Source organism: Nelumbo lutea, chromosome 2, assembly GCF_056320005.1.
Source record: "Nelumbo lutea isolate HS-2025 chromosome 2, American lotus-T2T, whole genome shotgun sequence".
In the NCBI taxonomy this organism is placed as follows: domain Eukaryota; kingdom Viridiplantae; phylum Streptophyta; class Magnoliopsida; order Proteales; family Nelumbonaceae; genus Nelumbo; species Nelumbo lutea.
The window spans coordinates 36,423,666-36,449,409 of record NC_142685.1 but is presented as its reverse complement, the minus strand read 5'-3'; the positions used below and the strand labels follow the sequence as shown (position 1 = coordinate 36,449,409).

Below are 25,744 nucleotides of genomic sequence, written 5' to 3'. Positions count from 1 at the left end.
CCCAGATTAGCCAAGGCCGAGACCCTTATCCAGAAAGCCCAACAGTGCCTCCCAATACAACCAACACACTCTCTTCAATCGAAGCCAAGGTCCTTAGCTCAGACCTCCACCACGGCCTTAAGAGTGGGGGACAAATGATGTAGGCGCATGTGGCTTTGCCCAATCAGGCCGGCATGTTTTAGGCGGCAGTGTTCAAAGCAGACCCAATCAGGGTGCGTGCGGAGCATAGCTCAACGGGCTTCCTGGAACTAGTAGCACAGAGTCACTTGGTGACCTCGGATGACTGTGCTCCTCATGTACGGACCACATCTAGACCGTCTGAGCCTGCCTACCTCCAAGCGGCCTCAAGTATAAATAGAGTGCAACCCTCTCAAGGTAAAGACATCTACAATGACTGGACTAGAATTTAGACTCAAGGACAAGCACTTGAGAACCTCTAGCTTCCTTTGTGGCCTCGTCTGAGTGTTTACACTTTAGGCCTCGTCTACTCTACGCCTCTCCAAGTACTAACTTGACTATCAGAGTCTCCGCCTTGAGTATCAACCCAGGGCCTCTAACATTCTCCCTCCTCTACTCCGTGCAGGACTGGCCTACTAGTCCTCAGCCATCTTGGACCTCGGACCATTCAATAATACCTCGGCTTGGGAGCAAATTTACAATATTGCCCTCAACCCATTTTAACCGAGAACAAGATCTATAATTTGATCTCAATTAAATAATGGATTCAAGGCTGATTTTACGTGATTATTTATTATTCATAATAATATAATATAGTTATAGTTATTTTATTTTAAAAATATAATTTAATTTATTATTATATCTGCAAATAAACGTAAAAAAAATTGTATCTCCACCTGGCATTTTTAAATTTCGCATAGGCTTCTATGAAAATAAAGGAACCGTTGACCAAGACACTATCATCATTTCTAACTCCAATGAAATCCGAGTTTATGCCTAATTTCTAACTCCCTCCTCTACTCCGTGCAGGACCGGCCTATTAATCCTCGGCCATCTTAGACCTCGAATCACTCAGCAACAGCTCGGGTTGGGAGCGAATTTACAGTGTTGTTGGCTGGCAACAGGATCTATGATTTGATTTCAATTAAATTTCGCATTTTTAAATTGTATCTATAAATGGCATTTTTAAATTTCGCATAGGAAATAAAAAAGAACTGTTGACTAAGACACTATCATCATTTCTAACTCCACTGAAACACGAGTTTCCAATGCCCATTTTCTGTGCTCCGAATTCCATCAAAACCAAAAAATGGACTCAACTCAAATGACCGAATTCTGCGGATCACGGATTTGACTAATCCAATTCTGTTCCCGAATCCAAATCCCACATCATCCACGCCACACAGAGCCTATCATAAAGAAAAAAACGAACCGATCCAACGGTTCAGGATCCCCCATCTCTTCAAAAGAGTATTCCCGTAATTTAACTCCATAAAGCTACAGAATGAAAACGAAGAAAGAAAAAAAAAAAGGAAAGAGAAGAGAGAAAGGAAAGGAATGTCTGAAATTGAGCATGAAGTGTTCTTCCATGAAACTCGTTCTTTTTGCTCACCCAAACCCCTTTTCCACTCCTTCATAATTCTCCTCACAAATTCCAGATTATTCCTTTCCATATTTGCCCTCACAACCTTCCCACTTTCTCTCATCCTCTTCGTTCTGTTTCTCTACTCCGCTCCTCTCAAAGCCCAAATCTACAACCTTGAAGCCCTCGCAGCGTTTACATCCACTCCGTTCGAAGCTCGTCATGTCTCGGAAGAATCACGATCCGACTCGCTCATTCTACTCCGAGTCAAGTTTCTCTTCTTTCTCCCTTCTTACGCTCTCTCCATCTTGGCGACGATAGCGTCCGTCAACTCGACGGTGTTGGCTTGTTCCGGGAAGCGGCCGAATTTCCAGACGGCGTTTGCAGCGGTTCAGGCGAATTGGAAGAGACCGTTGGTTACGTCTGTCTATGTATTTGGAATCATGTTGCCGTTCGAGCACGTGCTCCGAACGTTACCGGCGATGATTGCAGGTGGCACACCTATGAGGTGGGTGGTGGCGGCCGCCGGAGCCGCCTTGGAGGTGTATGTGATGGCGGTGCTGAGTCTGGCGATGGTGGTTTCGGTGGTGGAGGAGCGGTCCGGGTGGGATGCCGTGAAGATGGGGTGGTGGGTGGTGGAGGAAAAGCGATTTTGCTGGTGGGTTTTGGCTGGATTTCTGGGGTTGGTCTCGGGTGGGGTCTGGCGTGGGCTTAGAGTTGTGATAGACGGTCAAGATTGGATGATGGAAGTGGGGCTGATTTGCTTATGTGGGTTTGTTATCCTATGGAGTTATGTCGTTATTACTGTTTATTATTTTGGATGTAGTAACAGGACACGGCACGTTGATGCAGTGGATGATGGGCCCACCATTTAAAAAGAATTTGTCCATTTCTGGAGATTTTTGTTGTACAAACCACAACGAATGTGATGTTTGAAAATCGTTTCTGATTCTGAATTTCCATGTTAACTGATTTAACTAGAGAACATTCTGTTGATGGATGGACCCACCTAGCATGTCAGTATTACCTTTTCCTCTTCATGTTTAACAGTTTAAGGTGCCCATTATCCGTGAGATTGGCATCATAGGCGAAGATCAACGGTCACTGAAAGGTGGAAACGATGGATTCAGATCCGACGGTGATAAAAACATCATCACTATAAATCAAAAGCAGCCGTCGAATCAATAACCGGGTATGCACAAAAATCCTCCAAGGCGCCAATTGGGTTGGGCTTTGGCCTGGATGAATCTAACCTGACCCGGAAGTTGGGCTGCAACTTGGGTCGAGTTAGCCCGAACCAAATCATAAACCAATCCAAAAAAGTCTGGTCGGGTTGACAATCGAGTTTTGATGATAGGGTTAACTTTTAACAATCCGACTTCTTTTCATATTGGGTTAGGGTTAGGGTTTAACCCATTGGGCAATCAGCCCCAAACCAAAGGTGACTCTATTATTGCTATTGTGTATATGTATTATAAGTCTTACTGCATGTTATCATAATCCTTCTTGATTTTGTGCCTTCTTGTAGATCTCTTTCCTCTATTTCAGTGGTTTGGTCTTCACGGGTTATATTTCTTTGTCCCATTTTTGGATTATTCTTGCTGATTGTAATTTAGCCGATTATATTTTGAGCATTTGTTTCTGACACTTTCCTTTGCTTAAAAAAATGAAAGTTTAGTTTAGCTTTCTAATCATAAATTAAAAGAATTTGAGAGAGTAAGTTGTTTTCTAAGGTGAACTCTCATGGAGATTAAGGAACATTATTGAGGACTGTTATCGTTTTAGTGTGCGGATGAATTATAATATCAGGCACTGTTATATTTATTATGAAGCTAATCAAGCGACGAATTGATTAATTTATCCGATAGTGATCCACCTTTATCTGTTATTGAATTTTCATCGGACTTAGAGTTCATTTATTTTTGTGATATTAATTTAGGGGACGTATTACCCCCAACTTTGGATTGGATTGGGTGGGATAAAGTTGAGGGATTTTAGGTTGGATTAGAATTAAGATTGACCAAGTGAGGTTAAAAGTCGGGTAAGGTATTTAAAAACTTGGGTTGGTCTAGGATTCACCTCAACCGGACTTAAACCGGCCCGACTTCCACCCGAACCCAGAAACTTAGACGTGTACGTAGCCCATTTTGTGGATTGTGAACCCCACAAACAACGTAGTGAGTAGTGACTCTCCTACAGAGAAAGTCAATAAGCATTGCCTTTTATATCCTACCGTGCAATAAAGTAGGTCCATTTTGTTCTTCAAGCATGTGTTTCAACCTTCAATAATCCCAATCGTTCTTTTAAAGTAGGCCCATTTTGTTCTTCAAGCATGTGTTTCAACCTTCAATAATCCCAATCGTTCTTTTAAAGTAGGCCCATTTTGTTCTTCAAGCATGTGTTTCAACCTTCAATAATCCCAATCGTTCTTTTAAAGTAGGCCCATTTTGTTCTTCAAGCATGTGTTTCAACCTTCAATAATCCCAATCGTTCTTTTAAAGTAGGTCCATTTTGTTCTTCAAGCATGTGTTTCAACTTTCAATAATCCCAATTGTTCTTTTTGCTCTATTTGCTGTGAAGGAAGAACATTTCTGCTGGCTTTATTTATTTTTTTTTTTTCTAACTATGGGGCTATTATATTCATGGATCATCGATCTCTTGGGTCCTAAGCTGAGTATGTCCACTTTGCTTAGTATGTGGGCCCCCACCCATCTACCTTTGGAGCATTCAATATTATATATGCTAAAGTATTTTTTTTATGGCATAGTAAAATATTTATTAAAATATCAAGAAGTCTTTATAGCTTGCCATATGTCCTGGACCAAGATGATAAGATGATAAGGACACAACATTTAATTGGTTCCATTTACATTACCCATAAAAGAAAAGAAAAGTGAAAAGGACATGTATGGAAGAAAGATATTCCCCATATGTCCTTAGTAGCGTGTGTTTCAATAATCACGCTGACAAAACAATAAAAAAAGTATTTGTGGAATCTTTTGGTAGTGTATATATCGATATTTTGAAGTTTGAAGCTTGGATTGGATTGTAGGAAGAAATGATTTTAATATAATATTGTACTATTATAAAATGGAATGATCAAACAGGATTCATGTAACTGAGTCTTTATGTCCTTAGACCTAAAAAAGAAAAAAAAATTATAACTGATGATGATAGAAGCAATTTTTATAAAATAAGAAAACTTTCAAAAATCAGCAATCTATTTCAGTTGTAATACTGAACGTCGAATTAGAGATAATATTTCCAATGCTTTGAATGTCCGACACATGTGTCTTGATGAGATGTACACATAGGGGTACCCCTTTTAAAGGGTGGGGGAATATTGCTGGCTGGTTTTATATTTTGGATCGTATGAAATTTCGATCAAGTGCGAATAACTGTGTTAATCAAGTCAGATGCAATCCCCACTAATGCTTAAAGAAATTTTGCCACCAATGTAGAAATTTATGGTGGGGTAATTTAAAAGATGAAAAGCGAATTCATGTTTCTAAATGGGAGCATATGTTGAAGTTTGGTTTTTAAAACCAAACCGGTGACCGAATCAGTTAGGGTTCCGATTACCGGTTTGAATGGTCTGACCATTTGATCTGAACGGTTGGTTTATTCTAACAAAAAAAGTTAAAAAAAATTAAAAAACAGTTAGGTGACCGGTTTAACGGTTTGCTGATCGAAATCAACAATTTTAAGAAAAACTGTGTTAAAGTCCAAATCAGAAGGAGGATTGGGGCCGTTGGGCTTAGTGGTAGTGGAATATGGGAATAGAGCTTTGCTAGCTAAAATTGGGTTGGCAAAGTTTAATTTCTTTATGGACCCAGATCTTAAAATCAAACTATTTATGGGAAAAAAATTAACATAATGCATCTATAGGGTTTTCTCACACTTGGCGAAGTCCGAATTCTGAAACAAGGGGCACTTGGTGATGCTGTCTGATCCGAGGTGTCCCAAATCAAGATTGCAGTCAGATCATCCTGCTAATTGGTGAAATCGAGGTGGAAGGATGAAGCCGTGCACCAAGAACTGAAACAAGAAAGTGGTTAAAGGCCCGATGAATTGTCCTCTGGGTAGGTACTCCGACGTTCAAGTTAGTCAAAAAACGATGGATGGTTGGGCTAAGCAGTTGAGAGAAAAGTATTGGTCAAGGTAGAGGCAAAATAACAGTACGGATGCTAAAAAGTAAAAAATCCCTTACCTTGAGCATACCTACTTATAGCCAAGAATCCGTGTCTTATTGGGATAAGGCTATTGGGATTATCAGGATGAGGTTATCCGTTAAGGTCTTCGGGATAAGTCCTAATTCTTGGCAGAACTATCCTCCTTATTTGTACAGAATTTCTTTTTTAGTCGTACTTATCCGTCTTACATGATGCCAACGTGGCCGAAGTGATGAGGCAGCCGAGAACGTGACATATGGCACCTGGGGCCAGTTCAACTTGGATATGGCTGGTCGATTGATTTCTTTCATGATCCATGGAGTGTATTAATTATGAAAACTTGCTTCCAGAAACTCCAAGAGTTGCAGAGTTATTCAATTTCCCACATAAATTGTGTCATTAATTCAATCGGTTCCCCTACCATTGACTCACTCACAGATGGATGATAGCTTGGTTTGGTGCAAAATACCTCATGGTAAATTATTTACTGTTTCATCTGGCATTGAAGCAACCATGCCTAGCTCCTCCACTTGTACTATTTTACATGATATGTAATGGAATCATCTTTGATCACATAAGCTTTTATCTCCATCAATCAAACTCTTTTTATAGCGTTGTGCACATCATATACAAACTAGCAATGGCTGAAATGCACCAGAAGCATATTGATACAAGATGCTCGATCATTCTGTCATTCTTTATCGTTATGTCCGGCGGTGCAAATCATTTGGCTTGGATCGTGCATGAATTTCACCCAGATGGTTTCCAATTTACAAACATTCCGACACTACTCTGTTTTTTGTTGTGGTAACGAGATGTTCAACTCAACTCTTCCATACGCAACGCTAACGCTGAAATTGATTGGTGCTTGAACCTTTTAGACTCTTCCATCTTTTTTACACCATTAACTCCTGGATTACCAGCGGTGTGGTCCAAACCTGCATTCAATTTCTCAAAATTGAACATGGATGCAGCTTTCAAACTAGTGGCAGATTGGACTAGGGGCAGGATTTATTGGACAAGTCATTCAGAAAAGTTTTAAATGCCAACTGCCATCTTGACACAACCCCCTTCTTTAGAAGAACTAAAATACCTTTTCGTTTTTTTTTTTTTTTTTTAATGAAAGAACTAAAAATATATGATAAATAAAAAATTATGAAAAACGAAAAAGGACCAAAACAACATAATGACCGGCTACCAGCAAATTAAACAAAGTCCGTAAGAACATTTATATAACCCCAAAAACCAAAATGGCCCAAGCCCAAACACCAACCATAATTAGCAACGCGAGTTCATACCTCTACATTCCACCTGTTCAAGCCAACTGAGTCATCTCCAAATCTCTCTATTCTCCTTTCCCTGAGAGCTCCATTGCCTCAAGCTTTCCACACACTCGCAAATTAAGTTGTCAAAGAAATATCAAGCATGCATCATTTTATTCCTTGAATAAAAGAAAAGCGAAAGTAAAATTTCACCTGCTGTTCATGACTTCCAATGAATAAAATCTTGGACGAAACTGCAGACTTCTCTTGACCGTGAAGACTCTAGTTTGGGTCTCCACTTGATTCCTAGTGACAATATGATTGAACGAAAGGCAAGTGGAATAAAAATCAGGACAGAGTGGTGACCAACCCCTTTTATAGCTGAACTAGGAACCCAAAAGGTTTTCACCCATCAAAAACCTTGAATCCCAATTAAATCCACTATATATAATGAATAAGACCCTATTCGATTCGTGGGAATAGGGATCTGGATTTGGAATTGGAATGGATTGTTCTGATTCTACTGTTTAGTTGGGCAGAATCGGAATTCCATTCTCATTCCTGCTGGAATGATGTTCCCCCTTTTGAAGGAATAGCTATGAGAATAAATCATTTTGATTCTAATTCCGATTCTAAGTATGAACCAAACTGACCCTAAGTTCTGTTTCAACACTTCTAACTTTCACAACCCATTAATAAAAATAATAAGCTTTATTACATGAGAGTTGTTATTATTATTTATGCATCATCTTATTCTTCAAGTTTCTTTTAAATACTACCTCAATGGGGCTTAATCTTCTTGGGTTTGTAAGTTTAGATGTACCTTTAATTTTTTCTTTATTAACAAAGTGAGATGAGATTTCGTTCATTATAAAAATCCAGAATTTATTGGCTTGGTTTTGGGAGTGTGGCTATTAAAGCATGGAAAGAAGGTCGAATGTTTTAGTAGTTGCATCAGTACTGCTTGACTGGGATTTAAAACCTACGTTACAAATTTTTTAATCTTATAACATCGTATAAAATTGTTAACAAATTCAAAGCATTATAATTTTATCAAATTCAAAATTTGAACCGAACCAAAGCCCAAAACCAAGGTAGTGCAAAATGCTAATATGGGCCAACTGAGTTGCACCCCTATAAATATCGCCAAAACACTAACATCTAAACCAACTTTATTAATAGGTATAGTATAAATTTTAAGTATATATGAACCTGTATATTAAAATAAAATTGAACCAGATACTGCGGGTGAATCCATATTTGATCCAGTGTAAACGGATCAAAGTTTACATCACCCTTAAGGCCTTAATAGGATCAAATTTGAATTCAAACTTGGAACTTTTTACAGGCCTAAACATTTTTAAGAAATGGTCAACCAAAAAATTGATTTAGCTTCCAATTCCTGGTTCTCACAATCTGATCATCGGATTCAGTGGCCCAATCAAACAACACTGTTAATATAGCAATATAGCATATATTCAGTATGGTGATTTTTTCATCCTGGTCCAGAAATTCCAAGTTTGGGCCTTGGTTTTCTGTATAGGCCCACCAATGTAAACATATTTATATTTATTATTTATACATGGATATATGTATTATTTTATATTATACTAGCGGGGACCGTACAATGCACGGGCTTTGTTAAGCAGAAGTTAAACAATAGAAATACATAAGAGTATATAATTGTTTTATATTTTAACTTTTTAATAATCAATCCGATCGAACTCAACCTGACTAGTCGGTTTTCTATTATTTCTGATTGGCTTTGGTTTAGCAACTTTCCAACCTGACCAAGTTAGGCTAATTTCGATTTGGTGATTTGTAAACCAACCCGATCATAAATATATATTAATATTTTATATTTTAAATTTATTTTTTAATACGAGAAAGTGAAAAAATTCACATATTTCTTAGTTTAAAATATTTTGTATCATCAATTTAATTTTTTTAATTTATTTTTAATAGTATCACTATAATTTATTAAATTTAAATTTAATTTTTAAGTTTAAATCTTTTGAACAAACAAACCAAACTGAAAATAGACCCAAACCGATAGAAATTGAGTTGGTGGGTTTTCACTATTCCTTGAATGGATTAGTGAAACAACTCCCAAATTGAGTTTGGTTAGTGACAAACTCCCAACTTGACCAAGTCGATTTGGTTAGTGAAACAACTTACAACTGAACTGAACCACACTCCTAATTTTAACTAAATTAATAGTCTAATCTCTAATAAATAAAAATAGTTTAATCTCTAATAATTTTGAAAATTTATAGCAAAAGAACACAAATCATTGAAAATAAATTTATAATGAAAATATAATAAAAATACAATAATTACAAAAATACAATAAATACTGAAAATATATTAAATTAGTTAATAACTAGTGTAAACACAAATAATAAATATTAATCTATAAATTATAAAAAATATATAACTACTAAAAATAACTTTATAAAAAATAAAATAAATACTATAAATTAATTTTAAAAGTTAAATAATAGTTGTTTAATCTCCAATAATTATTGACAATTTTTTTACATAACAAAACAAAAATAGATTTATAAATAATTATTGAAAAACAATTTTATCAAAAAGTACAACAAATAATTACTGAAAATAAAATAAATATCAATTTTAGTATATATAAATATATAATGAATATACACTATTATTGTAAAATTATTGGTAATAAGTATTAATTTTTTGAAAGTTATTTTCTACAACTATTAATTGATATAAGTGAAATTAGTTATTTAGAATATTATTTATCTATTTAAATAATATTGTTTTTTAAAATTTTAAAATATTAATTATTTATTGAACTTAATAATCCATAAAATTATAATTAATACTATTATTACATAATTTGTTTTAATGTTGTAAAATATTAAATTATTGAATATGAGTATTATGAGATCTATTATAATTATTTTTCTACTTTTAAGAAATTTCTTAAATTTATTACATAATTTTGTTTATTATCTATTTAAAATTTAGTCATGTTAAATATTTTGTTATTTAAATATTTAAATAATATGTAAAATACTTTAAAATTTTCGTTATTTGAATTTTATTTATTTTAATGTTATTATGTAATTTTAAATATTTTTATATAATTATTTATCTGTTTTTAATGCTTTGTTATTTAAGATATTTATTTATTGAAAATATTATTTTATTTTTAATGTTAATTTTTATTATTTGAATAACATTTAAATTGAATAGTTCATAAAATTATAATTTATATTGTTACTACATAATTTCATGATGAGTTTTCTAAAAATATAGAATTATCAATAATATGAATATTATTAAATTTATTATAAATAATTTATATATTTTGAATAAATATTTTAAATTTAGTATATAATTTTGTTATAATATTAAAATAATTCTGAAATTTTAATTGAAACTTTCTTTACATAGATACTAGCAGGGACCTATGGGATGCATGGGATTTATTATGCAAAAGCTAAATAATAGAAAAGGTTATTTACTAAAATACCTGTTATAGTTTCATGGATTTATTAAAATCTACCATATAATTAGTATTTTACTAAAACATCACTTATAATTTTCAATGGATTTAATCAATCTTCCATAAGATGATAGTGGAAAATGACAATGTTGACCCTAATGCTCATTTAAATAAATTTAATTAAAAAATAAAAATAAAAATACCATTTCTGCCCTTAATAAGACACAGGCAACCACTTTATTGGCTATATTTGGTTAGTTTTGTTTTTTTATACAAAAAAAGTGTTAAGGGTATTTTTGGAATAAAAACTAACGAGTCTAATGGCAAAACAAATACTCCTTAATGAAAGGTTGATTAAGTAAATAAGTTGTAAAATATATGGGATGTTTTAGTAAAATGAAAACTATAAGGTTTGTTTAAGTAAATATGTAAAACTATAAGGTGTGTAGGAATGGCAACAGGACGGGGATCATATTCCTCGTCCCCGACCCCGATTCTAAAATTAACCACCATCCTCGATCCCCGATAGGGATGGGTTCCCTATGGGGACCCGAATCCCCAAAATGTATTCATATAATAGTATTTTTTAATAAATCAAAATTTTAAGTTAGAAATCATGTTTTAAATATTTTTTGATATATATATAATATAAATAGTATAATATTATATTTAATATAAATAACATGTAATATATATATATATATATATATATATATATATATATATATATATATATATATATATATATATATATATATATATATATATATATAATTGGGGTCGGGGTGAAGCGGGGTCCTCAATCCTCATCCCCAACCTCGACCCCGACCTAGGATTCCTATTAATCCATGTCCCTACCCTTGCCGTACCAAAACAATCCCCATCCCTAGCCCCATCAGGTCGGGGAAGTCAGGTCCCCATTAGGGATGGGGAAATTGCCATCCCTAAAGGTGTGTTCTAGTAAATGACTTTAATAGAAACACATAAGAGTATATAATTGCTTTATATTTTCAACTTTTTAAGTAATTAATAATTAATCATTTTTATATACTACTTTTAATATAATTTTTATATACAAAAATAACAATAATTAATTTCAGTTAGTTTTATTAATTAAACTGATGAAATCGACTAACATGATTAACTCGACCCAAGTTGGTTGGTTTTTCTAGTATTTGAGATTGGCTTTGGATAAAAAATTTTCCAATTCGATCAAGTTGGATCAGTTTCACTTTGGCCATTTGTAAACCGACCAAAATCAAATGACCTAACCATGGATATATATTAATATTCTATATTTTAAATATAATTTTTAATTTGAAAAGGTGGGAGTTTTCCCATGTTTCTTAGTCTAAAATGTCTTATATCATAAATATAATTTTTAAATTTATTTTTTAATAATTACATTATAATTTTAAAATTTAATTTAATTTTCAAGTTTAAATCTTTTGAACCGACTAATCAAACCAAAAATTTGACCCAAACCGATGCAACTTGAGTGGGTCAATTTTCACAAAAGGTTAGTCAGTTTTAGCTTATCAACTCCTTAACCTGACCAGGTCAATTTGATTGGCCAAATAGTTTACAATTGAAACGAACCAACACATGAACACTCATAATTCTAGCTAAATTAATAGTCTCATCTCTGATAAATAACAATAGTTTAATCTCTAATAACTATTGAAAATTTATAGCAAAAATATACAATTATTGAAAATATATTGATAATGAAAAGTACAATAACTATAGAAATTACAAAATACAATAAGTACTAAAAATATATTAACTTATTCAATAAATAGTATAATTTCAAATAACAGTTTAATATCTAATAAGTATTAATCAATAACTTATAACAAAAATACAATAAGTACAAAAAATTAAATTTAATAATTTCAATAATAGTAATTTAATTTCCAATACTTATTAAAAGTAAAACTTTAAATATTGAAAATACATTTATCATAAAAAATAAAAAATATTAATTTTAGTATATATAATTATACTAAAGTAATATTTATTATTAATAAATATTCATTTTATGAAAGTTATTTTCTCGAATTATTACTTGATATAAGTGAAATTAATTATTTACAATATGATGTAAAAATATTAAATTATTATTCATTTCAATATATTGTTATAATTATTTTTTTACTTTTTAGATTTTTTTTAAATTTATTACATAATTTCTTTATTTGAACTGTTTAAAATCTAGTTATGTTAAATATTTTGTTATTTAAATACTTAAATAACATGTAAAATATTTAAATTTAAGATATTAATTATTTATTGAATTTAATTATCCATAAAATCATAAATTATACTATTATTACATAATTCATTATTAATTTTGTAATATATTAAATTGTTCTTAATTTCAATGTTATAATTATTTTTCTACTTTGAAGATTTTTTTTTTAATTTGTTACATAATTTCGTTATTTTAACTATTTAAAATCTAGTTATGATAAGTATTTAGTTATTTAAATAATCTATAAAATGTTTAATTTTTTTTTGTTATTTGAATTTTATTTATTTAAAGCTATTACATGTTATTAGATATTTAAAAATCATTTAAATTTATAATTCAGAAAAACATAATTTAAATTGTTAGTACATAAAATCGTGATATATTTTGTAAAAATAGAAAATTATTTTTTATGTTTTTAATAAATATTTTAAAGTTATTATATAATTTTGTCATAATATTTAAATGATTCTTAAAGTTTTTAATCCAAACTTTCTTTAGATAAACATAGATAAAAAGTAGGGGAGAGGATAAATAGGAATTATAGATGATTTAGGAAAACAATTCTCTACTAAATTTGGGATAATTTTGGAGATAAATAGGAAATAGAGATAATTTAGAAGATAAATAGGAATTAGAGATAATTTTGGAGAAAGTGGGGGAGGTAGTCTAGGAGAAATTTTAGGAGAAAAGATTATTTAGGTTATTGGGAAAGTGCATCTCATTGGTTGTTTCAAAAAATGACATGGAATAAAAAAATAAAAAATTCAAAAAAAGAAGAAAATTTTATAACATTTTATATTATGTAATGCATAAAATAAACTTATGTTTCATGCCCAAAACCAGGCCGGTCTAGGCCCAAGCTATAGCCCTTACAACAGGTGCTAAATCCCACCCCACCCCATATAGTCACCCTAAATGCCTAAGGCTGTATTTGGTTGCAATGCAAATAAATTTGTACTAATGCAAAATCATGACAGTGGAAATGATTTGAGTATAAATTCCAAGATATTTCTGTTTCAAAATTTTAGCTTATTTTATTTGATTGCAGTAAAAACATGAAACGGAATAAAGTAGAACCCAAAACAAAATTAAATAACAATTTGCATTTTTTTCATTTGCACTCCTATAAATTTGTATTAATGCACAGCCTAATATTGATACATGTATTTATAAATTTGGTAAATAAATTTCCAACCTTACCAAAAAAAAATGGCCAATTTGATATCCTGATAGAGTCGGACTAGGGTCTAGTCATATATTGCGTTAGCTTAGGCTGAACCAGCCCTGTTAGTAAGGTCCAATATTTACCTTGGAAGCACTTTTCTGTTAGTAAGGTCCACTATTTACTTTTTGAAACAGTGTTTCTAAAATCATCTGAAAAATGGAAGCACTTTTCTGTCTGTGTGACAGGTTAGCAGTTCAACTATGAGGGGGTAAACGGGTCAACCTGTAATTTCATAAATTAAATAATAAGCATACAGACAATATAAAAAACAAAGAAAATTGGTCATCTCTCTAATATAACATTATTCATTCTATTAAATAAAAATAACTGCACAAATGAGAATCGCTATTATTAATGACGGAAATGGTTAAAAATACTAGAAGAACATAAATAAATAAATAACTCATGACCTGCCAAGCATCGGCCAAATCACCGAATCATCAACCGTTCTTTTGATATTTTTTTTTCTTTGTTTTTAGACAAAACGATTCAAGAGTAAAACGATTAGAGAGTAACATGGACTCAGAAATATGACCAGGTGACAAATCAACTTATTAGTTTAAACATGAATTGAAAACATTATTTAAACATGATGATGAAGATAACGCAATACCGAAAATAAATTAGGAAGGTAGCTTTTTTGCCTTCAAGGAAGAGGGGTGGTATTGAACCATTCTCTTGGCGTAAGATAGGATATGTTTCAATGAATGGTTGATAATGGTATAAGTTTTTCTGGGCCCGTGTGGTGTGTTTTTGGTCTGTTATTTCAGCTGTTTACAAGTTGGTTTGATTGGTTTTTGGTCTATTTCTATTTGGCGTACAAAAGATCTAATCATCAAAAGATAGAATGTCGAAAAGACACGAAAAATCTATTTTGGGCTGATTTCAGAAAGTTTCAAATGAATCTTTTCACGTTTTATTCTTGTACAGAAAGACACAGTAAAACGTATATATGCCAAACATACTTCGGGCTGCTCAGATCTTTATACAAAACTCAATGTCTTTTGACTATCATAACTATCAAAAAATCTTTCTAAAAAGATGCACCAAACAGATCCTCCATCTTTCCTCTCTTTTTTCAACCTTTTCTTTTAAACCAAACGCTACCTTAGGTTATGTTTGGTTTGAGGGTAAAAATAGAGAAAGGTAAAATATTCTATACAATGTTTGTAAAGGTTTTTTTACTTTTTCTTTTCTTTCTCTATCTTTTCCTTCAAACCAAACATAATAGAATGAAACAAGATAGATACTATTATCTTTTCCTTTCTTTTCCTAGCTTTCCTTTCAACCCAACAGAATCCAATTGAAAGAGTCCTTCCCATGTGCCTGTGTGACAGACTGATGAAATTTATTCTACAAAACTACAGGTAGTTGGGTTGGGACTCTTTTAACTCTTATGGTCGGTGTTATTTTTAATATTCATCACCCTTCACTGTCAAAGCATTTTCTTTCCAAGAAACTTCATGGATACAGACAACGATAATCAGGAAAGTAAACATTGCAAGAGCTAAGTATATTCAGCCAAAGAAATCCGTCCGAGATGTGTCCTTCACAACCCTATCAATCAAATCTTGCACATCAAGACAATAGACCCAAAATCAATCTCGACCAGATGGATGGACGAACCCGGAAAACCATATCAAGTACTAGGCCCCACACTCAAAATCCACATGAAAGAGGGTTCAGGTCAGAAATGCATGGTTACCTCCTTCACTCTCTTGGTATTATTAATCAATTAGAAACAGGGACTAAAATAATGTAAGTTTTAAAAACTTAATTTTTTTGAAAAAATATCGATAGGCCCAATGCAGATTTTTGAATTTCACTGTAAATCTATAAACATTCAAATGTCAAATATTCACACTCTATGTATTAACGCTCGCTCGTGAATTGATAACAATTCGAAATGAACACCTACTCCAACAGTTTTAAACCTGTAAATTCTGACCCTGAACTAAACCGTCATTTTCCTCTTTTTTTTTCAAGAGATTTAAAATCGTTTATTTTGTGTTTGGTAATTATTACTCTTTTTACCTGAAACAATTTGGATTGATCAATATAATTGACATACAATTGTTACTGGAGGTTAATTATTATGGTTAAAATAATTGTAACTGTTTTTAAAAACATCAAATTGTTGTTTCGAAATAATAATGATAATAAACACAACCTCAGTTCTTCACTTGAAAAATATAATTGAGATCTTTAATTGACATATCAAAAATTTAACTTACCAACCAGTAGTGGCTCAGTTATTAAGTTCTTTTTGGCTGGTTGTAGGGAAGATTAAATCTCAACGATTGGGAGGTTAATAATGGGTATGATGATGGCCTTAGCTATTCCTGTAGCCCTTTTTCTTCTTAATAAATCTAAAGAATTGCAATAAATTCGAGGCAACGACTGCATCTGACACAAAATAGGAATGCCCATTCTCACTTGAGCCTCTTCTTATGTGATCGTCAATGGAAGGAATCCGTAGTTTCCTGAAAATTCCTTTTCAGACTGAAAATGGCACAAACGAGGAAACAAGAGAGAGAGAGAGAGAGAGCAATTGCTCTGCAACACAACAACTACGTCCTCTTCTCTGGAACGAGACGAGTTATTAGGTCGCCCTCGAGCTATAGTGCTGGAAGGCACCCGCACCGCTCAAGGTAGAAGGAAAAAAGGGCTGTAAGTGGGACCGGATTAAGTCGTGTTGAAGTCAATTCTAATCCTAATCTAACTTCAATCCTAATTAAATTCCTTCAAACCTAACCCAAAGTAATCTTTGGATTGGATTGAGCCCAATCCAACATTTTTTTCATCCTTTAAAATCTTGTAGAACTTCTTAATCTTAGATTTTAACTCAACTTTTATTAATATATTAATCCTATGTTTTATTAGTATTTGTTTATTGATGTTTATATTGATTCTTCAAGTTCAAAATTCTGAAAAAAAATTGTTTGAAATGACTATATTTTATTATGATGGCTTATAATAGATCTTTTATGGGCAACAAGCTATGGGTGACAAACAATAGAGAGGAGATAAAGAATAAAATATTCAAAAAATACAAAATATCTTATTAAGGTTTTAGTATTTTCAATTAGGATTAAGTGAAGTAATTATCTTAAATGAAATAAATGATAGTATGGGTAGTGGTTATATAACTATCATGCATCTAAACAAATATATAATATATATATATATATATATATTATATATAAGTCGAGTTTAAATTGGGTCAGGTTGCCCAAGGGGTCCACCCTAACTCAACCCGAAATAAAGCCAGATTCATAAATTTCAACCCTAATTCTAACCCCAGCATCAACCCGACACAACCCAACCTAACTTTTTCAAATTGGATTAAGTTGCAGCCTTAATATCCAATAGACACATGTTATAACCAATTACTATTAATTATATAGAATACTGTTGGCCATAACAAACTCACACGTTAAGTTGGACCCATCATTAAGGCCTTCGGAGATCATGCCACATGACCTTCAGCAGATTCCAATCGTAACAAAAATAAACCACTGCATTCCACCTTGCACTCTACTCTAAATTCTTTGTTTCAATTGCATTTCCATGCATTTGTAGTAAAGAATTTTCTTTTTTCCTTATTGCCCAATTAACCTAAATTAGTAGGGGTGAATTGAGTTTGGAGGATTTGTTCCCAATTAAAACTTTCTAAAATTATAAAACTATGAAAGCAAAATAAACAATTAAAACAAAGTATATATTAGCTTTATAGAGGTTCGGCCAAACTTAAGCTTATATTTTCTCTTTAGGCAACCTTTTAATAATTTTCATTAATTAATTAGACTTCTGAATGCCAGGAAAACCTTGTAATGATTGGATTTTCAGGTGTCAATAAAACCTAAACAATTAAATTACCAGCTTTTATTGTATTCAAAATTGAGCACAAATAAAAATAAAAGAGATTTAATTTAAAAAATTTCACTGAAAAACAAATAAGTTCAAAGGCTATCAAGCTTTTTTTAAGCTCATAAATCTTTTTTTTTTTTCTAAAACACTCTTACTTCCAATGCTCTTTTTTTCACTTTGCAATTTTTATAAGGACAAATTTCTTAAACTACCTTTCCCTAAATCCAATAAATAGTCTCTACTTAAAAACCACCGACAACAATAGCAGCAACTTTCACATGGCCATCAGCCATTTGGAGACGGAAGGATGGAAGCGTGCTACATTTACCTAAATACAATAGATAATCTCTATTTACTTGAAGACCGCCAGCATCAACATTAATAGCAACAGCTTCGATAACATCAACTACCCCATCCATTGCTGCAACTCCATTAATCAACTACCCCATTAGTCACGATCTCTTACTATTACTCCACAATGAAAAAAAAAAAATCGAATATCTCAATTCCATCTCTCTTGATCTCTTTTTACTAGATTTTTTAGTGACAAAAAAAAATTTTAAAAATATCAAATCGAAGTTGGTGGACAGTGGAGTTGCAGAACCCTTTTACGTAAGCACTTCACAATTGTTGCTTGTTCCCAAATGTTGCCCGAACACATCCTCCTTTACAGGCGGAAGAGGATGGGGTCGATGAAAGAATTTGTAACAGTTCTTCGGCTTAACCACAGTGACAGATGGGGAGTGGTTTGCTATAGCTGTCATCGGGGAGAGGGATAGTGAAGAAGATGGTAAAGAAGGGAGAGGGAGAGGAATGAAGGGTAATATTGGGTTTTAAAAAGAATTTATACATCATGCGATGTTACGTATGTACGGAATTTGACAGAACACTAAGGGATGCTAACAACAGGGGTAGAGCTAGTTAATTGTCAGAAATAGTATGGGTGGTACAAAACAATAATTAAACAGTAAGGATATAGTTAGTCAAATTAATTAAACAATAGGGATAGTTTAAGAAGTTTGCCCTTTTCATAATTCAAACTCTTGAGATTTTCAATCCAAAATCATTGATTTGTAAAGTTTGGGAGAATATGATCATTATAGATCCATTGGAAATGTTTATAGCAAATTTCCAACAAAATTGAAAGTACCAAAAGTCATTATATCCTCAAACGGTCAGATTTTTCACCAAGTGGTCAACTATCATGAGCTAGTAGCCAATTACTACACATAAAAAGAATCTCTTTTCTTTAACAGTTGATTACTTCCTCCTAATAATCAACTACTTGCCAATACCCAGTCTTAAGTGTGAGACATAGTCAACTATAGCTAACCAATAGTCAACTGTCGAGCAATGTCCAAGTGACATTAGCTTCCACTGTCATCAGTAGTCAATTATACTTTCATTCATGGATAATCGACTACTAGGCCACACTAGCCTCTGCTATCATGGAGTGTCAACTATTGCTTTAAGGACAATCAACCATTTCAACCTTAAAAGCTCTGATATTCAAATTCTAGAGGGTTGGAAATAACTTTCTTAGGCTTTCAAACTTAGATTTTGCATTTTTAAGCTCATGTGCAAGTCTGAGAGCACCTAAGAACCAAACCTAATACTAGCCACTAATATGAATTCTTCGCAAGTGATTACATTAAGTCTTATGAAATAAAGCATAATAAAACACTAGAACTCGATGCTTCTTCCTTCTAGCTCTTGGTAACATTCATCTCATCTTCTTTGGAGATTGATTGGTTGGTAATAAACAACTACTCAAATGTGTCCTATTATAAGTTGATTCTTGATAGAGTATTTGTCAATCAATTTAGATCAATAGAATTTAATTGGTATAAGTATAACTACACACTTAACATCATTTAATTAGTACTCTTAATTAGAATCTAATTAGGGATTAGCGCCTTGGTCTGTTGACGCACTAGGTGGTTTGTTGGCATAGGTAGGACTCCTATGAAATGATACAGATGGTTGGTATTGTTTTATTGGGTTAGTACTTAGTAAAGAGGGCAAGGAGTGAATTGAGTAGTATTTTCCTCTGTAGCTTTTAGCTAGGAGAATATTGGGTAATGGCCTGTTTATATTTTCCTCTCTCCCATCCCTATTCATCTAGGGCTGTTAATGGGCCAGGTTTGGTTCAGGGATGGGGTCAGTCCCAAAACAATTATTAATCAGGACACTATCATGCATCTATAACTATCTATCTTAATAACAATTTAAAACTTCATTTTCTATAATATAATTTAATAAAAATGACAATAAATTAATAAGTTGTTTATATGTTTTTAATCAATATTATCTTATATATTATATATTATATATTATCTGTTAAATTTTATTCTTTTAGACAAAATATAATAAAAATTACAAAAAACAAACCTTTTATATTATTAATACAATAATCGGTTCGGATCTTAATCGGTTTATAACAGACGACAGAACCGGTCCCAACCCAATACTAATACCAAGACAAAATCAGCACGAGCTACTCAATTAGTATTTAGTAGAAAGAAAAGCAAATAACACAGAAGACCACGCGATGGTTTCCTTGGGAATGGGAACAGAAAGCAAGTCAGGTCCTACTAAAAATGCTAGGGCATTGTTGAAAGAGATCAGATCAATGAAACTTTCCGATCATTTGGGTGTGATGGGAATTCTGAGAGAATCCTTCGCCATCCTTAAGAAAAATGGGATGCTCACAGCTTCCATCACTTTTCTCACCATCCTTCCTAACACTCTTCTCTTCCTGCTCCACCATTTCTCTGTCAAACAACTGGTCGTTGATTTGGTTCTAAAAATCATGGACGTATACCAAGAAGCACCAGGAAGCCCAGAATATATGGAGCTAGTCGAGCAAATCAGAAGGGATATCGGAATTCTTATGGTCAAAGAAGCTATCTTCAAGACTGCAATGTGGCTGGTCTTTCTTTTCTCTGTGACTGCAACCGTTTATGCCTCAGCCATGACCTACACCGGCATGAGCTTGACTCTCAAGGAGTTGATTTTGAGGATCAGAGCAACATGGACAGGTCCGGCCATCACTTGGTTCTACGTTTCCCTCTTAATTCTGGGTTGCTCTCTTCTTGCCTTGGCTCCTGTGGGTCTGTTCACAATGGTTTCTACTGGTTCCAGTGGCTCCATTGCATTGAGTGCCTTTTCTCTCCTGCTTGTTCTTCTGCTGCTTCTTGTTTCCCTCTACCTGTCTTCGGTTTGGATTGTGGGTCTTGTGGTCTCTATCATAGAAGATGGTTGTTATGGGTTGGAGGCAATTGGGAAAGCTGAAGAGCTTATGAAGGGTAGCCGGCTTCAAGGCTGTGTTCTCACCCTTCTTTGTGTTACAGTTCTCATTCCCATCTCTGGAATTCTTGGTTCCATAATAGGAAACACTGCTTTTACGGAAGCCACTCAGCTGGGCATTGCAAGCTTGTTGATGAGTATAGCTTGTCTGCTGAAAATCTTGGGGTCAACTGTGTTTACTTTGTTTTATTACCAATGTAACATAATCCCAGGTGAAAAGGTGGAAATGAAAAAAGGAACAGGTTACATTATGATTCCTAGTGTTCCATATGTTGCTGAAGCTCTTCCTTGCTGAAGGATCGATTAAGCCCTTATCATAGTCCAGTTATCATCTTGTATCTAACTATCTATGTAACCACTTAGGCATTCTGTATAAATTTCTTATTGCCTGGAGCTTGTTTTCCTTATGTAATCCAAATAAAAAGATTTTCTTACTAAATCCATATTACTGCACATAGAATTTCTTGTTAGTTTGTAGTGCTTGTACAGTTGGAATCTAACGCCAAAGAGCTAACCTGAACCAAAGCTTTGCAGAGCTTTCTTTACATTGGCAGTTTATAGCATAGCTAGGCTTAATTTCAGCTCCTTTAGGTTCAGTTTAATTTGTCTATGCATGGGAGTGCAAATAGGCTGTGTAATTTCTGGTTTAGATCTGACTTTGTATTATTTGTTAATGGAAAGTAAAATCATGCGTTTCCCCAGCAGTCTTTATAAGAAGAAGGTTATTTGTTATTTGTTTGGGAGTTAGGTAAGTAAGAAGCAAGATGATGTGGTTTCCACTGTATCAGAGAGAGAATTGATGTAGAGGGAGGTGTTCCAAAATTTGCATTGACAGTGAGTGCAAAACTGCAAATGAGATAAAAGATGAGATTTTGTATCTTGAAGGATGCAAATCATAGTTATAAAACAAACTGATGCAAAACTGAACTGGGTGTAATTTTTTTTTTTTTTTCTGGTTCAGATTTATACTACAATCAAACACTGTTTAGGATTGAGTTATGATGGAGTGCTCAGCCTGGTTGAACTTGCTAATAAAATCTTTTGGGTAAATTGCTGAAACCTCTCCTGTGTTTTTCCTGATAATTTCGGTTCAGTACCCTACTTTATGCCAATAGCAATTTTCTTCCTTGAACTTTCAACCAAAGTTGCTGATGTGATCATGTTTAAATGTCAAGATATTGCCCTTAGATAAAAACATGTGGTTTTACAACCACCAAAAAAGTCATCCATTCCTTGCTTGAATAGTGAATTACGTTAGAACCCACCCTGACCCTCACCCACGTCAATCCACTCACTTTGATCGTATATCCACCACACTAGTATTCATTTTCAAAATACATACGAAAAAAAATAGGAGATACAAAAATTGATAAAAAATTTAAAATTATATACCAACAAAAAATCTGTAATTTAAAAGAGAAACATAAAAAATGATATGTTTTTCTCGAAAATATATTTCAATCAAAAAATCAGAGTTGCAGAAAAAATACATAAAATGATAAAATTTTATGTGTGTGTCAAGTATAAAAAGGAAAAATTCCAAGAAAACAATAAAGATTCAAAAATATATATTTTAATGAAAAACAGAAAATGTAGAAAATACATAAAAGTCATAAAATGTCAAAAAATATATATAATTCAACAAATATACAACAATTATTGAAAAAAAGCATAAATTTTATGAATTTTATTATCAGTGTAATAGGGAAGGGCAAATTTAGAATCCAATTGACCATTCAAACGGTAAAAACTGGGTATTTTGGTAATTTTGTCCACTTCCATTAAAACAAGATAATGGAGGAGGGGTAGATGCAACAATATCAAAAAGTTCAGGGGTAGACAATGTTATTAGTATAAAGCAAGGTATTGAACCACAACGGTCAAAAAAAAGTACAGGGGAGGTTTGAACAATTTACCCAAATCTTTTTTATAAGTTGATCTATGTAACCACTAGCACAGTAAGAGAAGATAGTAGACTAATTGGGTCAGTGAGACTTGTTGTCTAGATGATGCTAGCCATGTTTATACTCTCCTAAGTACGTATTGGAGCTTCCCTAAGCTGCCAAGCTGAACTGTTATCATAGTTAGAAAAGTATGAGATTTGGGACTTCTTCTCGATTTAGGTGATATTTAGCACCAATGCTGATTCTTCCTTATCATTTTTTTTTTAATCAGTGTTTAAAAAAAATCGGTAAATTTTGTTATTTGGTAGCATTTTTGTCATATAAGCCAATTTTTGAGAAATCAGTGTTGAGTCTGTTTGGTATGATTCTCAAGGGGCAATTATTTTTGTAGCAAAGTTATTATTCAACATCATGTTGGATGCCATGTCATCTTCAAAAAGTTGGAATCAATTAGAAATTAGAAAATCACCAAAAAAAAGTGATACCTAAAAAGGGCTTATTTCAAGAATTGATTTTTGGCCGATTTTCTGAAAATCACCAAAATCAGCCAACCAAACAGAAATTTCAACGCTGATTCCTCGAATGCTGATGTGGCTCTGACATGGCAGTGATTTTCAAGAAATTATGATTGATGCCAAATATCACCTTAGGTGCTACTGTGCCGCTAAGAGAAGGCAATTGGTATGGAGATTATTTGGCCAACAAAGGCATAGATGATGGTAATTACTGCCTATTCACTTCTTAACTAAGTGTTCCGAATGTTGTTAGAATGGGCTAATGATATTTTATTTTTTTTCTCTCCTTGTTTCTTTGTAAGCCCTAGTTTTGGGTGTGGGTGAGTGGGAACTTTGTTGAGTTTGGGGCAAGGCGCGCGGGTTATGTTTCTTCCATTCCATAATGGTTAATAAAATTTTAAAGAGGCCGCCCTTCCACCTAGAATAAACTTATTAGGGGTCTAAGGAAACATAAAAGTAATACTGCATCGAATTGGACTGAAATTCAGATCATTGTAAGTTTGGTGGAATAGAATCTCCCTACCTTTAATTCTGTTGACATGAAACTCCAAATGGGTCGCATTAGTTGTCACTCTCCGTTTTCTTACCATGTCGTCTTTCATTAGCAAATTTCTTCCTAGAAATTTCCTGGAGATAACGTTGATGAAAATGTGCATCCTTTGTCTTTTTCTCCTTGCAGTAATCAGTCCATGCAAGAAGACTGTCGAAGCTTCTTCAAATCTAACTGTATATGCCATAGACATCTAGAAACTATAAGCCGGGTCTCTCTCTCTCTCTCACGATGTCCCATCTGATGCTAATCCACTGTTGAAAGGTTCTCATAATCTCATTTCCTTTCTTGTGAGCTCCTGTTGATTCATGAATGATTAGGTTCTAGGAAGGAAATGAAGTCAAATGACTTATTCGGACTACAAGTTGTTAAGTAAGAAAGTTCAAAGAAAAACCATATATTGCAAATTTAATTGTTGCATAAAAAGCATTTTAAGAAGAGCCCCATCAAAATTCAAAACCTTTGGTGATAATTGTTGGATTTTAATCTCATAAGAGATTAAATTCAATGGGTTTGATTGGTCAATTACATAAGAAATTGCATTTGCACACTTGATTGAAAAATTATCTTTTCTCTTACAAAATTCAGTTTTGAACTTGTCCCACATTAGAAAATTATAAGCTTTGTTTTCAGTATTTTAATAGGAGCTGATTTGCACTCCTTAGAAATAGTAGATGAGAGTATGGAGGCTTGATATCGTGCAACATGTGCGTGCCCGCGTGTGCAACGCAATGAGACGCTTTAGAGGCGCACTTCGCTCGCACCCGCACGTGGCTTGCAAATGATGGTTTTAGTTTTGGTGCAGTGCTAACCGTTGATGAGATCAACGGTCCCGATTCAATTGGGTGTAATCAAGAGGCACAATTCAAAGTTTGACTGTTCAAGGTGCCTTCTTTGAACCAGCACCTACATTTTCTTCATACCTCTTCATAAACTATTTAAGTAGCAAGATCAAAAACACACATTTTTGAAATCCACTTTCTCTCTCTCTCTCTCAGTCCGGTCTGCTACAGTCTCATAGAAGGTTTCTTCGGAGATTCTTCAACTTTGCTGGTTGCAATTTCTCGCCCAAGGCTCTATTGTATCCTGAGAACGGATTTACATGTAACCCAACAGCAAACTTAGTGAAACTGAGTGGGGACAAATAATGTTCTAAAGACGGTGTCTTCAGACGCACCTCAAAACTTCTCCAGATTTACAATGACCCTACTTCCCAACAATAATAATGTCTTAAACAATTATGATCTCTCCAAATTAGTGTTATAGCATGGTTTGTCTGTTATGCAATTTCATATGCAATGCAAATAAACAAAATAAAGCAAGAGCTGAAACAAAAATACATACATTTGGACCAGTGCAAATGAAATTGCATTGCAAATAAACAAGGTCTTTGGGAATTTCAGGGTAAGCTCTCAAGTCCTAAGTGAAGTGTACTTCATATTCCAATTTAAAAATAATATAAAAATACATGCAAGTATGATTAGAGACAATGCATACACATGTATAATGTATGTCCACATTTGTACATGTGCACATGAGTGTGGGACTGTGGGCAAATTTGTCTTATAGTGTAAACTGGGTCAAACTCAAGGATCAAAATTTTGTCACGTACTAGAGCCTTCCCGATATGACCCTACAGGGGGTGTTTCAGGTCAACAAGTG

The 25,744-nt window shown here is 33.3% G+C and overlaps 2 protein-coding genes and 1 long non-coding RNA gene across 3 annotated transcripts; 2 read left to right on the top strand and 1 right to left on the bottom strand.

Annotated features, from left to right (window-relative positions):
• The first annotated feature begins 1,515 nt into the window (after positions 1-1,515).
• Positions 1,516-2,415, top strand: LOC148869879 (uncharacterized). Its single transcript, XM_088969942.1, has one exon. The coding sequence runs from the start codon at positions 1,516-1,518 to the stop codon at positions 2,413-2,415; it is 900 nt and encodes a 299-aa protein (XP_088826068.1).
• A 2,944-nt stretch (positions 2,416-5,359) lies between these two features.
• On the bottom strand, positions 5,360-7,517 carry LOC148869878 (uncharacterized). Its single transcript, XR_016106514.1, has 3 exons — positions 7,188-7,517; positions 7,011-7,093; positions 5,360-6,650 (listed from the first exon to the last, which is right to left on the bottom strand). It is a non-coding gene; the product is annotated as an uncharacterized LOC148869878 (long non-coding RNA).
• Positions 7,518-20,355: 12,838 nt separating this feature from the next.
• On the top strand, positions 20,356-21,408 carry LOC148869877 (uncharacterized). The gene has a single exon (XM_088969941.1). It carries the CDS (start codon positions 20,356-20,358, stop codon positions 21,406-21,408), a length of 1,053 nt encoding a protein of 350 aa, XP_088826067.1.
• The last annotated feature ends 4,336 nt before the right edge of the window (positions 21,409-25,744 follow it).